Source organism: Ascaphus truei, chromosome 4 (assembly GCF_040206685.1).
Source record: "Ascaphus truei isolate aAscTru1 chromosome 4, aAscTru1.hap1, whole genome shotgun sequence".
Classification (NCBI taxonomy): domain Eukaryota; kingdom Metazoa; phylum Chordata; class Amphibia; order Anura; family Ascaphidae; genus Ascaphus; species Ascaphus truei.
Window position 1 is genome coordinate 263,745,948 of NC_134486.1, and position 19,565 is coordinate 263,765,512.

At 40.6% G+C, this 19,565-nt stretch overlaps 1 protein-coding gene across 2 annotated transcripts in view; it reads right to left on the bottom strand.

Moving 5' to 3' along the window:
* The window catches only part of MAP3K5 (mitogen-activated protein kinase kinase kinase 5), a 192,502-nt gene that overhangs the window by 82,855 nt on the left and 90,082 nt on the right, over nucleotides 1-19,565 (bottom strand). For both annotated transcript variants that reach the window (XM_075597435.1, XM_075597436.1), the window contains 4 exons: nucleotides 18,888-19,056; nucleotides 17,050-17,156; nucleotides 13,842-14,012; nucleotides 5,446-5,558 (listed from right to left, as the gene is read on the bottom strand). In XM_075597435.1, the coding sequence (XP_075453550.1) occupies nucleotides 5,446-5,558; nucleotides 13,842-14,012; nucleotides 17,050-17,156; nucleotides 18,888-19,056 (560 nt within the window). The remainder of the gene's footprint in view (nucleotides 1-5,445; nucleotides 5,559-13,841; nucleotides 14,013-17,049; nucleotides 17,157-18,887; nucleotides 19,057-19,565) is intronic.

Sequence of the window (19,565 nt, forward strand, 5' to 3'; positions counted from 1 at the left end):
CAGTTTTGAAGTGCACGGTAAGAGAGGCACAGTAATAAGTAGCAGTGTAACTTACGGCTATAGTGAAGCATATCAATTATGAAATGCTAGGTAAGACAAATAACTCAAGACGTGCTAAAGAATGTTAGAAGAGTGAAATAAAAAAAACTCATTACACGGATGTAATAAAAGGACCTGAGTTTTTATGTCTTTATATCTCTCAATGTTATTACAGACAAGCAAAACAGAGGGGGTTATTCAATTCACTGCAATAGTGCCACTCGCCAGTATCGGGATTTACTGCATACGAAACTGTGTAATTAAAAGTATTTCAGCAACTAGATTTAATAAAAGGTAGATACGGCTGCATTCAATTTTGGTGCTATTAAAATTGGCCGCCGTATTGACAAAGGCTTATTTATTCTACCATAGAGCTATGTAATATGATTTCTTACAAAACACTGTGGCAGAATAGGTTTTAATTCCTTTGATGCCTGACATTACCAGTGCATTGCAAAGGAATGTCATCAGGCACCAAAAGGGTTAACATATAACTAAACCCTACAAACAAAACAAAAAAAGGCATAAAATCCCAAGTGGCCAGGTAGCCATGGGTTCACTATGCCAATGTGTCCACTTAGGCTACTAAGGGGTTAATATATTAATATGTTCTGCACTATTAATATTATGCATTTTTATCACCTATTGTAGGTTGCCCTTTGTATATAGAGGTGATTACATACATAGGCAAGATAGGCCTAACCCCAGAATTGGGTAGATGGTAAAAATATATATTAATTCGCAATATTTCGCAATATATAGGAGTTCAATGAATAGCATGTGAATAGGTAATTTGGCGTTAATTACTCATGTGCATGTTCATTTACAATACTGTAACGCACGTGCATATGCAATTAGTGAAACAAGCATAACATTTAGCACAGCGATAAAATATGCCGTGTCGCTGCATTATCTAAGCCAGGGGTGCGCAAACTGTGGGGTGCAAGATTTTTTGAGGGGGGCGCCGGTAGAGGAAGACGGCGGGAGCGGAGCAGTGCAGTGGCAAAGGAGGACGGTGCCGGGAGAAGAGGACAGAGGGCCGCCAGAGAGAAGCAGGCTGGCAGAGGAGTTGGAGAGCAGGAAAGAAGCTGGGCAGAAGCGAAGCAGGATGGTTGGGGAGGAGCGCGCACCAGGGGTCCGACCCTGAAGTCTTCACTGACTTCCGGTGTCTGCCGTTGCTACAGCGCTAATCCTCCCCGGCTATCCTCATCCTCTGTCACCCTGGTCCTTCTCTGGAGGTCCTCCATCCTCGTCTACTGCCGCTCTCCACTGCCACCACCTTGCGGCCCTCCTATGGCGGCCCTCCTCCACTGAAACCAGGTAGGCATTGTTAAGGGGATGAGAGGAGAGGGATGAGCGAGGAGCAGGAGGGGCAATGAGAGAGGAGGAGAGGCAATGAGAGGAGAGGGGCGAGAGAGGAGGAGAGGTGTGAGAGGTGGCGGGAGTTGAAACAGGAGGGGGAGGGAGAGAGGAGATGGGGGGAGAGGAGATGAAGGGGATAGAAAGGGGAAGAAAAGGGGGGGAGGAAGAGAATGCATTATGAGTTGAAATAATAAAAAAAATTGCAGTCAGTATCTTATTATACTTCTACACTGATTTATTTGTAATTTTTTAAGGTTTTAAAAATGTTGAAATATGCAAGAATTTTTACGTATTTGTATTCACATTTATATTGTGTACCGATTTATAAAGTTTTTTTTTATCATGTGGTTTGGATTGCATCAGGCAGGCGGGGTCCGACTATTATCATGGATGAAAAGGGAGGCTCATTGTAAAAAATTTGCTCACCCCTTTTTTTCCCAGGAAATTTGTACCAAATACAGAAGAATTTCCTATGCATCTGATCTCAAGACACTGTATTAGAGAGGGTTGGGGTTCCTTACAAATGCATCTGATCTCAGACACGCTATTAGAGAGGGTTGGGGATCCTTACAATGCATCTGATCTCAGACTCGCTATTAGAGAGGATTGGGGTTCCACAGAATTTCCCAAAATAAATATAGGGTTCCTTAACCAAGAAAAGGTTGGAAATCACTGATCTAAGTGTTAAAGCTTTAAGAATATGGCAGTAAATTAACGCTGATTTCTGGGGAATATAGCACATCAAAGGCAATATTGACCTTTAGTGAATCTAGACTTTAGCATAAATTAGGAAACTGCAGCTTAATCTGTGATACCGGTGTCAAAAAGATAAAATGACTAGTGCACACAGAGCTGGAACTGGATCTTTAACGATGACTTTAAGTCCGCTGACTCGCACTCACGCTTGTCAGTGAGCCCCTGCAGCCGCAATGAGAGCGACTTTAGCAGGGGCTCGCGCACGCTTCCACAGGCGTGCGGAAGCGTAGTCGTCATTTTTTTTAGTTGAAGCGCTCACGGGAGCGCAGGACCGGTCACGTGAGCGGTTTGCCCAATGAGGGCGAACCAGCTCCGTAACGTCACTGGCCCGGCCCCCCCCCCCCCCCGACACGCCCCCGGACAGCGCGCGAACTAAGGCCAGGGAAAGCACCCGCTTTCCCTCAGCCTCCGTGCGCCTCCGCACGGCTGAAGTCTCTATGGACTCAGCCTTACTCTCACTTCACAGGCTAGTGCCTCTCTGGCAGTGCAGCAGCCAGGGACCAGGGTGCAAGGTAGCAGCAAGAGGTTGCGATTTTTAAAGGATCAACGAGAGAGTAATTCATAGATCAGAAGATGTGCACTGGGTATTTGAAACACCATTGGTCTCTTCACCCCATGTGCACCTATAAGGCCTGTGAGACCTCAAGAGCTCTTTACAGTACACACTGCTACACCTACAAAGAGCTCTCGGTGATCACAGCCCAAGGCAAATCTACACTTCAAGACGCACTGCGAAATAGTTTCATTCTCAGTAGTATGGAAAGAATGGCAAATTCGGCGCAACTGCGCATGTCTGACTCAGAGAGGCTGCTGGGATGCTTCAAACAAACTTTATTGGAGAACACACAAGGGCTAACACCGCATTCTCCCCCTCAACGCGTTTCACCCTTAGGAATAGGGCTTCGTCTTGGAGTGGGGAGAAGCGGAAGCCGCCCGTTTAAATACAGAAAAGCCTGCGAAAACGGGGACAAATGAATTAAAATATTAACCCCTGCAATGCTTATGCCTGTTTCACATGTTAACAATTAGGAAGTATAAGCTAGATACTTGGGATACCTTACTATAATTATAACAGTGTGGTAGCGTTTTAATAATAAAGAATATGCTAGTTGGACTCAGGTCATTCATTGGGGATATATAAGAAAAGTAGTATATGTAAAAGAGGGACAAAAGGCATGAGTTTCTTTGTGAACTCTGCTTTTGATCACTCAACATCTAGTAGAAAGGATTGGTGAGTGTATTATTATTATGTCACTGCCAGAAAGTAAACCATAAATAGGTCAGCTGCTACATAAGAAATGGATAAATGTGACTCATAAAAATCACAACTTTCATCATATAAAAACTGAAATCCACCACCCTAAAAAACTTGGAAAATACTTCAGAGTAATTCTTGTTTTGTCTACTGTAAACTGAAATAAAATAGCATATTTAACAAATACTCTGATTCTTCGCTTTCATTTTTATCATCTTCATAACCCAACACCTTTTTCTCTCTTCATATGTTGTGCAAACAAGTACTCTACTATATTGGGGTGGTTTTAAAAATGGCTTCTCCCTTGACAGGGTTCCTCCCTGGTGGTTGCCATGGCAATGTTCTGACCTGCAATTATTCTGCAAGACATTGGTAAAAAAAAAAATTCTTTACATGTTCTAAGTGTCAGAGCTGTGCAGAGCTTAAGCAGGCAGAGGTCTACTGGCATATTCAAAATGCCTTCACCTTGTAAAAAGGACAGATACTGTAGCATTTGTCGCAGGGTAGTAAAAATACATTTATAATTCCTATCTGGCAGACTTTGTTCTCATCGCTGCCAATTACACATTCCCTTTTCATAGTTTAGTTTCAAGCCAACCCAACAACTCCAGTCTAACCGTGATTACTGTGTGTACTGTAAAGCTCATTAACAGATGGTAGTAATTTCCGCAGGGAGAGTGTTGTGAGAGAAAGGGTGGGGAAAAAAGATGTCTGCATCAATAAAACACGTCACAGAGCTCGATGGGTCTTCAAAAAGATTGTCTTTTCTAGGCTGAGTGGTTCTGTTCACTCTTTCAAATTCCAGAATTCAATTCCCACTAAACTGTTTCTGTTCAATCTGTTCAGTCAATTGTTTAAATAACTCCCAAATAGAAACATCACCACCTTTATTTCTGTAATCAGCACACATGCAACAGCAGTTAGTGCAGGGGTGGCCACCTCCAGTCCTTACAGGCCACCAACAGGTCAGGATTTAAGGATATCCCTGCTTCAGCACAGGTGGCTCAGTCAATGACTGAGCCTCTGAGCCATTTGTGCTGATGCAGGGATAATCCTGACCTGTTGGTGGCCCTTGAGGACATGTGAATGTGCTCACAAGTAATATTTTAATATGATATACATATATATACTTATTAAGGTTATGGTGGGTAAAAAAAGTGACAAAACCCCTCCACAGTAAAGCATATAGCAACTGTAAATATTCCTGTATATTCATTTGCATGTCTTAGACAGGTCTGCAACCCTGTCTTTCACCATTATCTCCCAGCACACAGCACTTCCACTGCAGCAAGGGATTCTGGGAAATGACATGCAAATGAGCACAAAGTGCCACCTTTTGTCTCAAGCTCATATTACACGAGCATGTCTAAGACATGCAAATGAACACACAGTAATATTTACAGTTGCCATATGCTTTACTGTGGAGGGTTTTTGTCACTTTTTTTTACCCACCATAACCTTAATAATTGTGGTGAATACCTTACTCAGTCTCAAACCAGCATAGACAGCAACCAACCTCACACTGATGACACCCATCAAGGTTGAAACATGTCTGTGATTGGGTTTACTGGCTTTGCATCTCCCCCCAGCCTATGCTTAAAAGCTGTGTTTAAAGCAGTATGCATTGGCTTAAGGGTTGCTCGTGTAATATAAGCTTGAGACAAAAGGTGGCACTTTGTGCTCATTTGCATGTCATTTCCCAGAATCCCTTGCTGCAGTGGAAGTGCTGTGTGCTGGATGATAATGGTGAAAGACAGGGTTGCAGACCTGTCTAAGACATGCAAATGAGCATACAGTAATATTTCTATTTGCTATATATATATATATATATATATATATATATATATGTAAGTGTATATGTATGTATTTACAAAGTAAGTTTATGGGGGGGTCTGTATACAGTACTAACATTGTGTTTAACAAAAAAATCACATTATGACATGTGCAGTATACAGTGTAAATTCTGGCTTTTCATTCAAACAGCACAAATATACTAGGTGTCAAACATCCATAAACTGAAGGGCTGTAGTTACCAACTTTACGCAGCTCAAAGGAAGTATCAAACTGATGACCGGCTGCCAGGAGAAGCACTGCATAATTAATGCCAGAGTGTAGCGTTGGCTCAGACTCAAACGCCTTCCTGAACCTAAATAAACAAATACATGGGTTGAAACATTTAACTGGTGTAACATGCAGAATGTCATACAGTACTTTAGATAAACTGGCACAATACTACTGCAAATAGTCTACGTTACTCCATCTACCCTGCAGGCGATTTTTCATTGCCCTTACAGTATATACCCAATCAATTTCCCAGATTTTTTTTATTCGCAGAATATTTTAGAAAACGACCATGTGAAGATGTAAATAACATAGCACATCTACATTCCAGTGCACCCCGTCCAAAGGTAATGCATTCACAGGAAATGCATTCATTGTTACCAGTTTCAGTAAACTATGATATTTAATAAGCCAATAAGGGTGGGTAGTAATAAAGGAGGCAGAGGGGGGAGGTGGTATGATACCTTCTATTGGAACAACAAGTAGTTAATATATTTACAAGCTCGCAAACCTCTCAGGATCCTTCATCAGGAAATAGATATATTTTAAGTCTGTGTGGTAAGGCACTTCTTAATGCAGTTACATCCAAGGTGCCACGGAAATATAATATATATATACAGTATATATATATATATATATATATATATATATATATATATACACATACACACACACACACGTATACGTGGTTCGAAGACCGCGCGTGATGATGTCACACCTCCGGATTATGCTTGCCAGGCTGCCAGACTCAACGCGTTTCGCCGATTCGCTTCGTCAGGAGTCAGGTCAGGTGTGACATCAACACGCGCGGACGTCGAACCATGTGAGGCTGGAACACGGAAGTGAGCAGCAGAGACCTGGAGGCGCATCAGCCCCTGCATGTGAGCCCCGCAGACTGTAGCACTCCGAACTCCATCGCCGGAGCAACCCCCAGCCTGACGGTACAATGTGGTCACCATGTGAGTTGCTAGTTTGACATTTAACTGCATACTCTAATACAGTGTGACCGTCTGCACCACTCTGTTTCCCTTTCTTTTTTGGGTTTCCTTTATCTGCCTGAGAAATCCATCTAAGATATCACCACACTCAAGTACTATACTTCCACTCAGACTCCCATTGGGGATCAAGGCTTATTTATCTCTATGTCAATGTGAGTGCATCTTATGAAGGCCTTTTTCCATTAGCCACAATTGATATACAGAGTTGTACTATTGTGTGTTTTTCTATGCTCTGACGACTATCTGCGCTCCCCATTTTCTGCATCATCACTATTGAGAACCAAAGAGGAAGGTTCAACAGGGTTTGAGCTGCATTCATCGGTTGTTTATATTTATGTTATTTTGGCCTATTTAGTGACTGCACTATTCTCACTGTTATATAGTTTCAGTGTACCCTCAATCACATCCTTTGGTGTGTGTTATCTTTTCACATTTTTTAACATCTTATAACTTTATTGAATACAATCACTGGAGCGCCGGGTGAATGTCTGTTCGCATTGACAACACATTCAATGAATATGTTGTGGTATGTGCTACATCCTTAATATCAAGACACAAACGTGACGTTTATCTGGAAGCCCAGACAGATTTCTCACTGTACTCATAAATTCTAATTTAGTCCAGTGTCTCAAGAGGAGATTATACAGGAGCTCCTCAAACTAAAGCTATTCAATATGGCCCTGACCAATTGCAATCTAAGTTCCTATGTCTTGGTGCCCCTGTCATTACTAAACCAATCGCCTCCATAACCAACTCAATTTTGTCTTTCAGCCAAGTTCCTATGGCCTGGAAAACCCCAGAATTATCTAGGTCTTTAAAAGTGGTGACAAAGACATTGTCTCAAACTACAGATCCCTCTATTCTACCTCTATTATGCAAAATTGTGGGGAAATGCTTGAATTCCCAGCTAAGCAACTTCCGCAAGAAGTCAACATTTCTTAGTCAATTCCAATCTGGCTTCTGACCACATCACTCCACTGTAATGACCAGCTTAAAAATTTGTAATGAGATCCAATGTGGTATGGAACATGGACAGCTGACTGGTGCAATATTCCTAGATTTTGCACAGGTTTTTGATATTCTTGATCACCCTACTATGTTAAACAAGCTCCAGTACTCTGGTATTGGACCACATGCTCTAAATTGGTTTAATTTTCATTTATCAGGAATATCCCAACACGTGTCTATCTCAGGCTCCAACTCTAACCACTTGAAATTACCTGTGGGGTCCCCCAGGGCATTATCCTGGGGTACTTACTTTTTTCTGGCTTTATAAATGACCTGCCCACAGTTTGTAAGACAACTTATATGCATACGTATGCTGATGATACTATCCTATATGCATGCAGTCCCAGCCGTTGTGCCCTTAAAAATATAGACCCCCATCCAGAAACTTGCTTATAGTCCCAAAGTTTAATAAAGTCCCCAAATTCGTTTTTAAGACTTCAGCTGTTTACAATTTTAAACATGTTTGTAACTGTAACTTGTAATATTGTCAACTTGACTTTGTTCCCAGGACATACTTGAAAATGAGGGGTAACCCTCAATTAATTTTTTTTCCTGGTAAAATATTTATAAATAAAATATATAATGCTACAAAAATCCATTTATCCTTTGTTTTTGGGATACTTAAATGTTCCCACTTAATATGATATTGGGTGGTCGCTTGGTTTAGAGTTGGGCACTTATGCCTACATTTGAAAGCATTTAACATATGTTTTAATTATTTATTTATTTATAAATAAATGGTTAATGCTATTAGAAAAGCTGTTACATAGCCGAGTGTAATACAGGTTGCTAAGTGTGATTGCAGCCATATAAATACTGCAATGAGCACATACAGAAGGCATGTAAAAATGTTGTAGGAAGTTAGAATAAACACCCCTAAATGGATATTCTAAGCATTGCTGGGCGTGATTTCTATCTCGCAATATCCACAAGTTATCCTTTGTGCTTTATTGCCAGAAAAGTCACACACATGACATCTCAAAAGCATTTTTAAAGCTGAGGAATGTAATCATAAATCATATGGAATCACACTATACATGTTAGTGCCAGGAGTCAAAGAGTAATTAGGAAATAAAAAATAATTTTATTAGGGGTCAAGCCCACATATCGACCACAACTCAATGCTGATATTATATTACAGTACTACTAACTTCACTGTAAGGGGAAGAACAGTGAAGGTCAAATGTGGTATGCCGGTAATAGTAATCACAAGAAGGAATTCCCACCTATAGTTAGGTCCGGAAATAATTGGACACGGATACAAGTTTTGTTCTTTTGGCTGTGTACCAAAATAAATTCAAGTTACAGTTAAATAATGAATATGGGCGTAAAGTGCAGTCTATCAGCTTTAATTTGAGGGTATTCACATCCAAATTGGAGGAAGGGTTTAGGAATTACATCTCTTTAATATGTAGCCCCCTCTTTTTCAAGGGACCAAAAGTAATTGGACAATTGACTCAAAAGCTGTTTCATGGACAGGTGTGGGCTATTCCTTCGTTATTTCATCATCAATTAAGCAGGTAAAAGGTCTGGAGTTGATTCCAGGTGTGGCATTCGCATTTGGAAGCTGTTGCTGTGAACCCACAACATGTGGTCAAAGGAGCTCTCAATGCAAGTGAAACAGGGCATCCTTAGGCCGCAAAAAATTAAATAAAATCCATCAGAGATAACAGGAGCATTAGGAGTGGCCAAATCAACAGTTTGGTACATTCTGAGAAAAAAAGAACGCACTGGTGAGCTCTGCAACACAAAAAGGCCTGGACGTCCACGGAAAACATCAGTGGTGGATGATCGTAGGATCCTTTCTATGGTAAAGAAAAACCCCTTCACAACATCCAGCCAAGTGAAGAACACTCTCCAGGGGGTAGGCATATCATTATCCAAGTCTATCATAAAGAGAAGACTTCACGAGAGCAAATACAGAGGGTTCACCACAAGGTGCAAACCATTCATAAGCCTCAATAATAGAAAGGCCAGATTAGACTTTGCCAAACAATATCTAAAAAAGCCAGCCCAGTTCTAGAACAGTATTCTTTGGACAGATGAAACTAAGATCAACCTGTACCACAATGATGGGAAGAAAAAAGTATGGAGAAGGATTAGAACGATCCGAATCATACCACATCATCTGTAAAACATGGTGGAGGCAGTGTGATAGCATGGGCATGCATGGCTTAAAATAGCACTGGGTCACCAGTGTTTATTGATGATGTGACAGAAGACAGAAGCAGCCGGATGAATTCTGAAGTGTATAGGGATATATTGTCTGCTCAGATTCAGCCAAATTCAGCGAAGTTGATTGGACGGCGCTTCACTTTACAGATGTACAATGACCCAAAACATACTGCAAAAGCAACCCAGGAGTTTTTTAAGGCAAAGAAGTGGAATATTCTGCAATGGCCGAATTAATCACCTGATCTGAACCCGATCGAGCATGCATTTCACTTGCTGAAGATAAAACTTAAGGCAGAAAGACCCACGAACAAACAACAACTGAAGACAGCTGCAGTAAAGGCCTGGCAAAGCATCACAAAAGAGGAAACCCAGCGTTTGGTGATGTCCATGCGTTCCAGACTTCAATCAGTCATTGCCTGCAAAAGATTCTCAACAAAGTATTAAAAATGAACATTTTATTTATGATTGTGTTAATTTGTCCAATTACATTTGAGCCCCTGAAATAAGGGGACTGTGTATGAAAATGGTTGCAATTCCTAAATGTTTCATACGATATTTTTGTTCAACCACTTCAATTAAAGCTGAAAGTCTGCACTTCTATTGCATCTCGGTTGTTTCATTTCGAATCCTTTGTGGTGGCGTACAGAGCCAAAATTATGACAATTGTGTCAGTGTCCAATTATTTCCGGACCTAACTGTATTTCTTCAGGGAAACCAAGGAAGGTGAAACGCGTAGAGTGTCGCTAGTCAACGCATCACACAGCTGACCGGAACCTTGTATCCTGCTGACGTCACTTCCGGTACCGCTGAAACGCATCCGTGAGACGCACGCCACACAGAGAAGCAGAGTACAGGGGAAGCAGAGAATCTGTCCTGCAGCCGAGATCCAGTTGTGAGATCTAAATGCCTGTTTAATTCTTGAACCATGTGAGTGCATTGCATCTTACCTATTCCTATAAATGTTTGCATACAGTCTGCATTATGTCCGGGTTTCTTTTGGTCTTATAAGGTACCCGTGGGCATACCGAGGTGTACATCCATACCACTGCAGCTAAAAGATACCATTACGTGTACTTATTCCATCTCACATTTGTGAGTATTCTACCTAAAGATTTTAAGAAAACATTTTCACTGCTATTACAACAATACTGCACCATTAGAATATTTCCTCTATTTCCACATGTTTGCGCTTCCCAACGATCAACACTTCATCTACTTCACATGGGATTGAGAGAGAGATCCCACCACCGGGTCACAGCAGCATTCAGCATATGTGTTTGTATTTAAAATTGTTATTTTCACCACTGCACTGATTTTTGTTGCATACAGTAGCGATAATTAGAGCGCCACTATTGATATATTCACTTTTCACTATGATTTGTACTATAACTGCTGCATAACATACAAGTTCAGGGATCCACGTTTCACAGCATAACACAGAGGTGTTAATCACAGGACCGCAAACTGACACTAGCAGAGGCAACTTATATTCGGTACATGAAAAAACTGAATGTTTAAGGGAAATAGTGCACAAATCAATCAATCATCAAGCTAGTAATGCTATCACATACATTAATCGATTAAAAAAAAAAGTAGGGGGGCAAAGAAAATACAAAATCACAGTGGTCAATATTTGTTCTTCATAACTTATCACTATGCGGTGACAGGGATCAGCATTGCTCTAAATCTAAGATATATTGCCAGCCCCTTCAGCAGTGAAGAGGTTATTATGAGGGAACGGTCAGTAGGGTGCATGGTTTAATCACAAGGCTGTGCCATAAGGAGCTGGGTAATTCAGAAAGCAAGCCATGGGCAGCACAGGTGTCAGCTAAAAACTAAGAGGAAAAAATGAGTGGGGACATTTTAAAAGGCTACAGAAATGTGACATGGTTGTTTCAGACACGTGTAATATTTCCAACCTTAAGAAATAAGTAAAAACAAATGGACTCTCTCGGTATTGTACCACAAGCATGATCGCAGCCAGAGTCGCAGTATAGTCCAGGGGCCACACTTCCCCCCTATTGATTTTTTCCCTTCAGCTTATCGGAAAACTGAAATTGTTCAGTACAGCATGGTATGAAGTCTCTCCCCTAGGAGATCACAGCATCCTGAAACATAACATTGAACCCTAAAAGCCCCAAATCTACACATAAACAAAAATATAAAAGCAACATTTTGATATTTTTTTGCCCATGAGTTCATACTTAACCCTTCACTGCCAAGAGATGACAAGGACACTGAACTACTTACATGAATGCAGAGGTTTCTATCATTATTTCTTTTAATAATGTCCAATTATTTCGTCCACACTAAGATATGTTTTACTTCATCATGTCCATGCCTCTTTTAGTGTGGTGTGGTGTATACACACACACACACACACACACACACACACACACACACACACACTCACACTCTCTCTTTAAGGGAGCTGGCTCTTGCGCTGATTTTCCTCTCTCTGTCAGCCGGAAGCTGACTGCAGAAGCAGGGAGAGGAGAGAGCTGCTAGCTGCTGCTGCTGCTGCTGCCGGGTAGGTCCTGCGTGGGGGTGCTGCTGCGCCGCCGGGTCTGAGACAGCCGGGAGTGTTATCCCAGCTCTCCCCCTCCGGCAGACGCAGAACCCCTGATCGCATTGTGTGGACCCGAGCACCGCGCTGTAACCGAGTTCAGCTGGATATATATTTAACACTGGAAGGGTTTACCAAAACTGGTCAAACATCTTTATGATATCTCAACAAAGGGTTTCCGTGCACCTTTCTTACAAAGTAATGTTATTTATGTAGAAACATCACCTGTAATCAACTACTTTGAACTGTATGGTAATCTTGGTGATAATCATGTGACAATTTTGGTGTATGGCTTAACTCTTTTGACCTATTCTTTTTTCTATTGGGCTTTATTAGTGCATGTGTAGTTTTGGATCTATTTGTGTGAATTTTTTTAGTTTTACCCTCATTCGCACCCATAGATACTTCAACCTCTGAGTTAATGTAGTCATTATTGCCTATTTGCGGTGATGTGAATAGAGTGGATACAGTATGTCAAGCCTACATCAATGCCTGCCTTTCCAGCCGTCTCTGTATCTCCTTACAATAAAAAATAAATACATTTTTACGTGGGGTTTGGAAAGCGAAGGAAGTGGGGGGACTTTACATAAGTCGAACAAAGGAACATAGGGCACAACGGGTTTAGCAAATCAAACTCATTTATTGAGCCAACACTAAGAGAAATGCTGCACACCTCAAAAAGAAAAATAATGATACAGTTACCGGTGCTCCACACATGTATAATGTTGTCATGGAAATAGGCAAAAAGAACATCAGGTTCAACATATGAAACCATAAAACTATGCAACTATTTAAAAGAAACCACATGTATAACATTGTAGAAATGGGGTAAATGCAATAACCCTTTAGCTCAATTTACACTTAAACATGAATTACCTTTAAAACAAATAATAATAAAAAATAGTCCAGGAGGGTGATCCCTCCTTGGAACCAAAGGAAATAGTGGAACAGCGGATTTAGTATATACGATTTATTATGTAAGTACCTCAGACCAAGAAGACGTTGGGTGTTTTCTTGCTCATGCCACTTATGACAAGTTGGTAACATTGGCCTGTAATTATTTAAACTTACACTGTGCCAAGAACATATGGATCTCAATATTAATCACTCTATCGCTTAACCGCGCTCTCAGTCACTATGTCATTACTTTTAACTGGAATCTTCCTATACAACAGCTAGGCCACAGAATACAAACCTGATACACCTTATCTGAAACAATTACAGATTGAACAATCTATTTACCAATGTTACTCAGCTGTCTCCAGGGAGCACATTTGTTTTGAAGATAAATATATCCCTTCCCTGAAGCAAAGCATAGTTTGCATTATTTATCACTGAGCTGAAGTGATTAGGCTGAACAGTCACTCCCAGTTTAACCATTTCCTGAATCAAAGTTTCCATTGCACTATGGGGGAGATTCAATAAGCGGGATGTGGCATATCATACCCTGATCCAGCGTTAACTGCCAGTCCAGTTAATGACGGTTAACGTCGGATCATGGTGTGCTATCGACACAGAGAATCCCTAAGCAGCAGCACACAATCCTCAAAGCATTGCATTCAAATATTACAATTTACACATCATTACAGGTATACAAGAACGGTCAATACGGATTGCTTACCAGCAAATACCATTGTCTCTGCTTTCTGTATCCATGAAGCTGGAATCCAAGAATATGTCCTTGTAGATCCTTCCCACTAGGCAGTACATGTCCGAAGCTACTTGGTCCTCATGTTGCACCATAAGCAGCATTATCTGGAGAGCGTTCTGTCTGTCGCCAGAAAGATTTCTCCTACGACACAATGTAGATTTACACATGAACCATTTTCACAGTTTAAAGTGATTTTCTGACCACCATATTAACAACTGAGAGAGAAATAATGCCAATAAGAGAGATTTTAAATCCACATCTTTCCTATTTGGTCACAAGCCAACTTTGCGTGAAATCTAGAAATGTATCTCTTTTATTGTTACAGTATATATGTTTATAACTAACCAAATGTTCTGATAAAATTAAACATACACTGATGTGTCTCATACTTATTAAAACAGCAATCGCCTCCGAGCTACATACTTGGATCCCGCAGAAATTACCCACAATGCTTTCAGATCCGGTGACCCTCAGTGGCCGGGCCATTTATTTTTTACATTTTTGCTGATTTCTTTCAAAGGAAAACACAAATATAACTGCAGGGTCACCAATAGAAAACCAAGGCTGATCGCGGTGGGCATATTGTTCTCCAGGACAATTAATCTTGTCCAGAAGATTCAAATTCCAAACGCCAGCAAACCCGGACATCCCCGCAGCTGGGCGTATAACTGTGTGGAGATCTGCTGGGTCCCACGCATCAATCCAGGTGACAGAAAATACATCAATAATAGGCATTTCTGCTGAATTCTTCCCTGGATTCCTTTTACATGCTGAAAGGCCAGTGGCATATAAAATGCAGCTTTAAACAGACGTGCCACACTGCATCTTCTTTCTAGGGGTGCTCAAATCCGTCCTCAAGGGCCACCAACAGGTCAGGTTTTAAGGATATCACAGCTTCAGTACAGATGGCTCAATCAGTCCCTGCTTCAGCACAGATGGCTCAATCAGTCCCTTCAGCACAGGTGGCTCAATCAGAGGCTCAGTCTTCGACTGCGCCTCTGGTTGAACCACCTGTGCTGAAGCTGGGATATCCTTAAAACCTGACCTGCTGGTAGCCCTTGAGCACCCCTGGCCCAGACTCACAAAGTCCTTGTGATAAACAGGCGCAAACTGCACTGCAGATTATCTGTCTCACAGCCCTTTACTGTAATCGTATGTCCCGCTCTGTCTTGAGAAGGACAGTCATTTGACGTAAATGCCTGCAGAGGACTGCAAGGAAATGTCAGTGTGGTAAAGCCTCTGCTTTAATAAGACAATTACACGATTAGTCTCTCTTTTAGGAATTGTCTTTATTTTTCCTTTTTCAACCTTGTCACCTCATTCACCTATAGAACCTATTCCTACGGGCTGTGCGGTGTGTGCGTCAACTGTCCCGCAGCCACGTACGTAGTCTGGCCACGTTTGTCGTTTTTATTTGTGTCAAAACCTGCACAAAAAAAGTATAAACATCTTGGGAGTTCCCCGGACGTCCAGGTAACTCCAATTTTCAAAAACGAGGACACGGAACGGTTTCTTTAAAGCTGCAGTTGTCTTTTTTTTTTTTTTACATTTATTTTTTTACTTCAATAGTTTCATGTGTGCAATCTCTAATTAGCTAAAGAACTGTATAGCTGCAGGTCAATTCGTTCTCCATGTATTGATAGGCGAAATTTGGTGACATATTAAAAGCTGGGATTTGTTTATATTCTGCTTCTGTCTCTCAGTGGAAGCTCATGAATATTCATGAGCACTCCTGCACTGACATGTGCTAGAGGGAGGGCAGGGCTGACAGAGGGGTGTGCCAGGGCTTGTGACAGGACATGAAGGGGCAGTGCCTTAGCAAATGGCTGGTAAAATAGAATACAAGAAAATTGGTCTTTCAAAGTTGTTTTTTTAAAAACAGAAAATGCTAAAAGTACTTTTTCTTACTACAGAACTGATTTATTAAAAAAAAACACACATGCAGGATATTGACTGAACTGCAGCTTTAACGAGTCTGCGCTTATGCATATAATGTAGAATTCGCTGCTAAAATTGACATGCTAATTAACAAAGTTACATAGTAGATGAGGTTGAAAAAAAAAGACATGGCTTTTTAAACCACAGAACCAAGTCTTCTGTTGAGTTCCAGAGCAATGAGCCTTGTGATTCATTTATCGGTCTATTGGAACAGCAGTTGTATTTATTTATATTCCTTTCTCCCATAAATTGCAAGGAAAGTAACAGAGGACACCAATAGTACACTCAGAGGATTTCATCTCAAACTGTAGGGAAATAAATAACAAGGCCGATAGCAACGTGCAGACATGTTTACTTTGCTATTTGGTACAAAATAGCATCAGGTTTATCATGTGACAAAAATGCCTTTACTTTCCATGGAAGTTTGTGTTGTCTTTGACAAATATAGTGTTGTGTATTGTATGCTGTACATCAGGAGTGTACAGCACAGGTGGCTCAATCAGTGACCCAGTCCAAGAGCCATCTTCAGCACCGGTGGCTCAACAATTTTTGCAGCCTGGAGAATTTGATAAACATCCCTCTAAAATGCTGCTTTTTTTAAATTATTTTTTTTAATATGGGACCAAAAACTAACGGCTTTTGCCCAAAGCTTCCCAGCTGCAAAACTGGCACAAGGTAACAGCACTCGGTTGAATTATTGTATTTTTTGCATCTATCTTTCAGCCTGGAGACTTTAATTTACTATCTGGGTTTTCATTAACGTTGCTGTTAAATAGACGGCAATAAAGCTTTCTATCCACCGTTCATCTCAATAAATCCATACTAAGGCAATAAAATCAGCAGAAGAATGAGCATTCAGTGAAGCAGAAGTAACCCTCTCACCCGGCAGTACAGCGTCATGCTGTGATGAATCTGTACTTATTATCATCTTTATTACTGATGTACATTTAAAAGTGATGATCGGGTTGTACTGCAAACTTTTAACAAGCAGAATTGAATGCTGCCCGGGTAAAATGAGAGACTCCCTTTATCTCCCTGTGCCTCAGACACCAAAAACATAGATTGTAAGGGACTGTGTCTGTAAAGTTTCTATGTGCTGCGTACCGCGCACAATACTGTAATAGTGCCGCGCTTTGCGTCCCATTGGGAGAAAAGCTCCATATAAAAGTTATGATTATTATGCTGAACAATAATAATATTGATTGACATACTAAACTCATTTATAGAAAATTGCGCTTACCTGTTCAAAGCAAATGCATAATGAAACTTCACATGGTGATGGATCGACAAATCAAAGGTCGGCAGTTTCTCTAAAGTCTCCACAAGCTTCACAATGGAATCATAATCCTTTTCAGATGCAGCATTAAAGAAAGGAGGAAAGAATAAGTACAGGTGTATTGTTAGCAGACCGAGATCTCCCTCTTGCAATGAGCAATGGGATGGAAATGATAATAAGAGGTATAAAGGGTTTGAAAGAAGTTGGAATTGTTTTTACAGGGGAAAAGTTAATGAACAAATGTATCTAATGTTTTAAAGGTGCATTCCCCACTAAACGTTGTCCGCTACAGAATATGAATCGTTCTTTTGGTAATTTCTCAGAGTCCCAGCACCGGATTTGCCAGTTGGAGCATTCCAAACACGGGTAAGTTTCAATGACATGGCCAGCCCTGCAACGACTCGCGGGCGTCCATTTTCTTTTCACAGGCAGACATGAGACTGGAAAGTCGCAGTTTTTTGAGAGACTGAACATTTAGTTGGATTCTTTGTAGACTGATACTTTTTTTTGGACCACCCAAGACATTTTATCAGTTGTTGCGCTTAGCAATTTTGAGGTTGAAATCGGGGACTTATACTGTCTCAAAAACCCAATGTACAACAACATGTATGACTTGTTATGCTTGCCTGTTTCACAATCATCATAACATGTTTCACAATCTACAAAGAAGCCAATATTTTACATGGCACATAGTGCTACTAAAATGTTTGCTTTACCACCTGATTCATCCACATTTAAACTCATGTTTGCACAAAGTGTAAGAGAGACTGCATAGTTTGCAGGGGGCATGAATGTTACTAGATGTTCAGATGTTTCAATTGATTGCTCCCCATTCTCTGTCTGGTAAGAATGTCTCAACCTTGTCCCAGAAGTTCTCCAGCTTGCAATGTGTTACAGGCGCTGCAGATGCGAAGAAACAATGCCTTCAGCAAATTTTTGGTTTCCTGTTCACTACAATAATTATGTAACAAGCATAGAAAAATATAGAACTAGAAATCCCCCCAAAAAATTACAAAAAAGAATGCAAAAAAAAAATGTCTGCCTTACATCTGGTACATCATGCGCATTTTCTTTTCAATAATGATGGTGTGCAAGGCCCATATTGTGATTTGTTCCTGGATATTACCAATAATGTTTTAATAGGGAAAACTATGTGCTCTGATCATTCCAAAGCTATTAAAATGTAATGCCCTCTTAACTACAGTTGTGTACACAAATCTTGAATAGTTGTAATACAGAAATGCAGTAAGGGCATTTCACTGGTGTTTTGGTTCTAAAGAATGTGTTTTGCTTGAACTTGAGGACGAGCCTCTCAGGTTTGGGCTCAACCTTCACTCAGATTCTAAAGAACGTTCCGAAGTTCAACTGGAACTGCCAAACGAACTGTGACGTTTGGATGTTCAAAACATGCAAACCTGCCCACCTTTAGCATATAGTGCAGTTTCTCAGAAATTGTTTAAAGGGAACCTTAGGGAGTAGATTTTAGGAATATCCTATGCACTATCAGGCACACATCTATCAACTTATATCAACTGTAAAGTTGTGAATGGTTGGTTATCGCCCATATATGGGCTGGCTGGAGCTCCGGGCGGAACAACACTACTGTAGTATTCCGATAACCAGGAACGTGAGCCTCCTCACACCTGTTATAGAGTCCTTGCACAATCCTTACCACTATTACAATCTAGAAACACTGTATTATATATTTCACCCATCTTTTACTATTTGTGATGCTGCAATAAAAGGTGTTTTAATTTAACATACAAAACGGACTGGTATTGTACTTCTTTTGCATGGTATACCTGAATATCTCTGTATGACAGGAGCAGATTTATAATAATGTCTGCTGACAATACTTCAATGTTGTCCAGCCGTTGTCGGATTCTTGTTAGCTCAGCTGCCAGCTCCTTCCCAGTATGCTGGTTTCGGGCCCTCCTGATATCGTTGAGAATGGCCTCTCTTAAGTATTGGCTATTGTCAATTCAAAACAAATAAGAGGGGAGAGGGACAGAAAAGCAATCAATCAAAAACAGTTTACATTTCCTGTCGCTGACTTAATGGGAACCTATTGTGACCAACTTATTTTAGTTTCTTATCCTTTAAGTCAAAAAACGGAACCACCTGGAGCATATACTGTATAACTGTGACCCCATAGTGCTATCTCACTAATGATATGAGGAAAAGCAAAAGACGATGAATGGGCTGTTATTGGATGTAACTCAGATTGATGTCAGTGGGAGTTTTTGCCCAATACTAGCCCGGAAAGCTCCTTTGGACTATATCAAATTATCCCTATAGAAGGATAATCTCGCTAAAAAAAACAGCTAATCTGAGAAAAACACAAGGAAGGGAAGTATTAATTGTGATTTCCTCTAAGAAACAACGCATTTAATCATAAACCAGTAAAACAAAAACGATAAGAACATATTACTAAAGTGCTACAAAGAATAAAGAAAATAAAGTTCTAGCAAACAAAATGT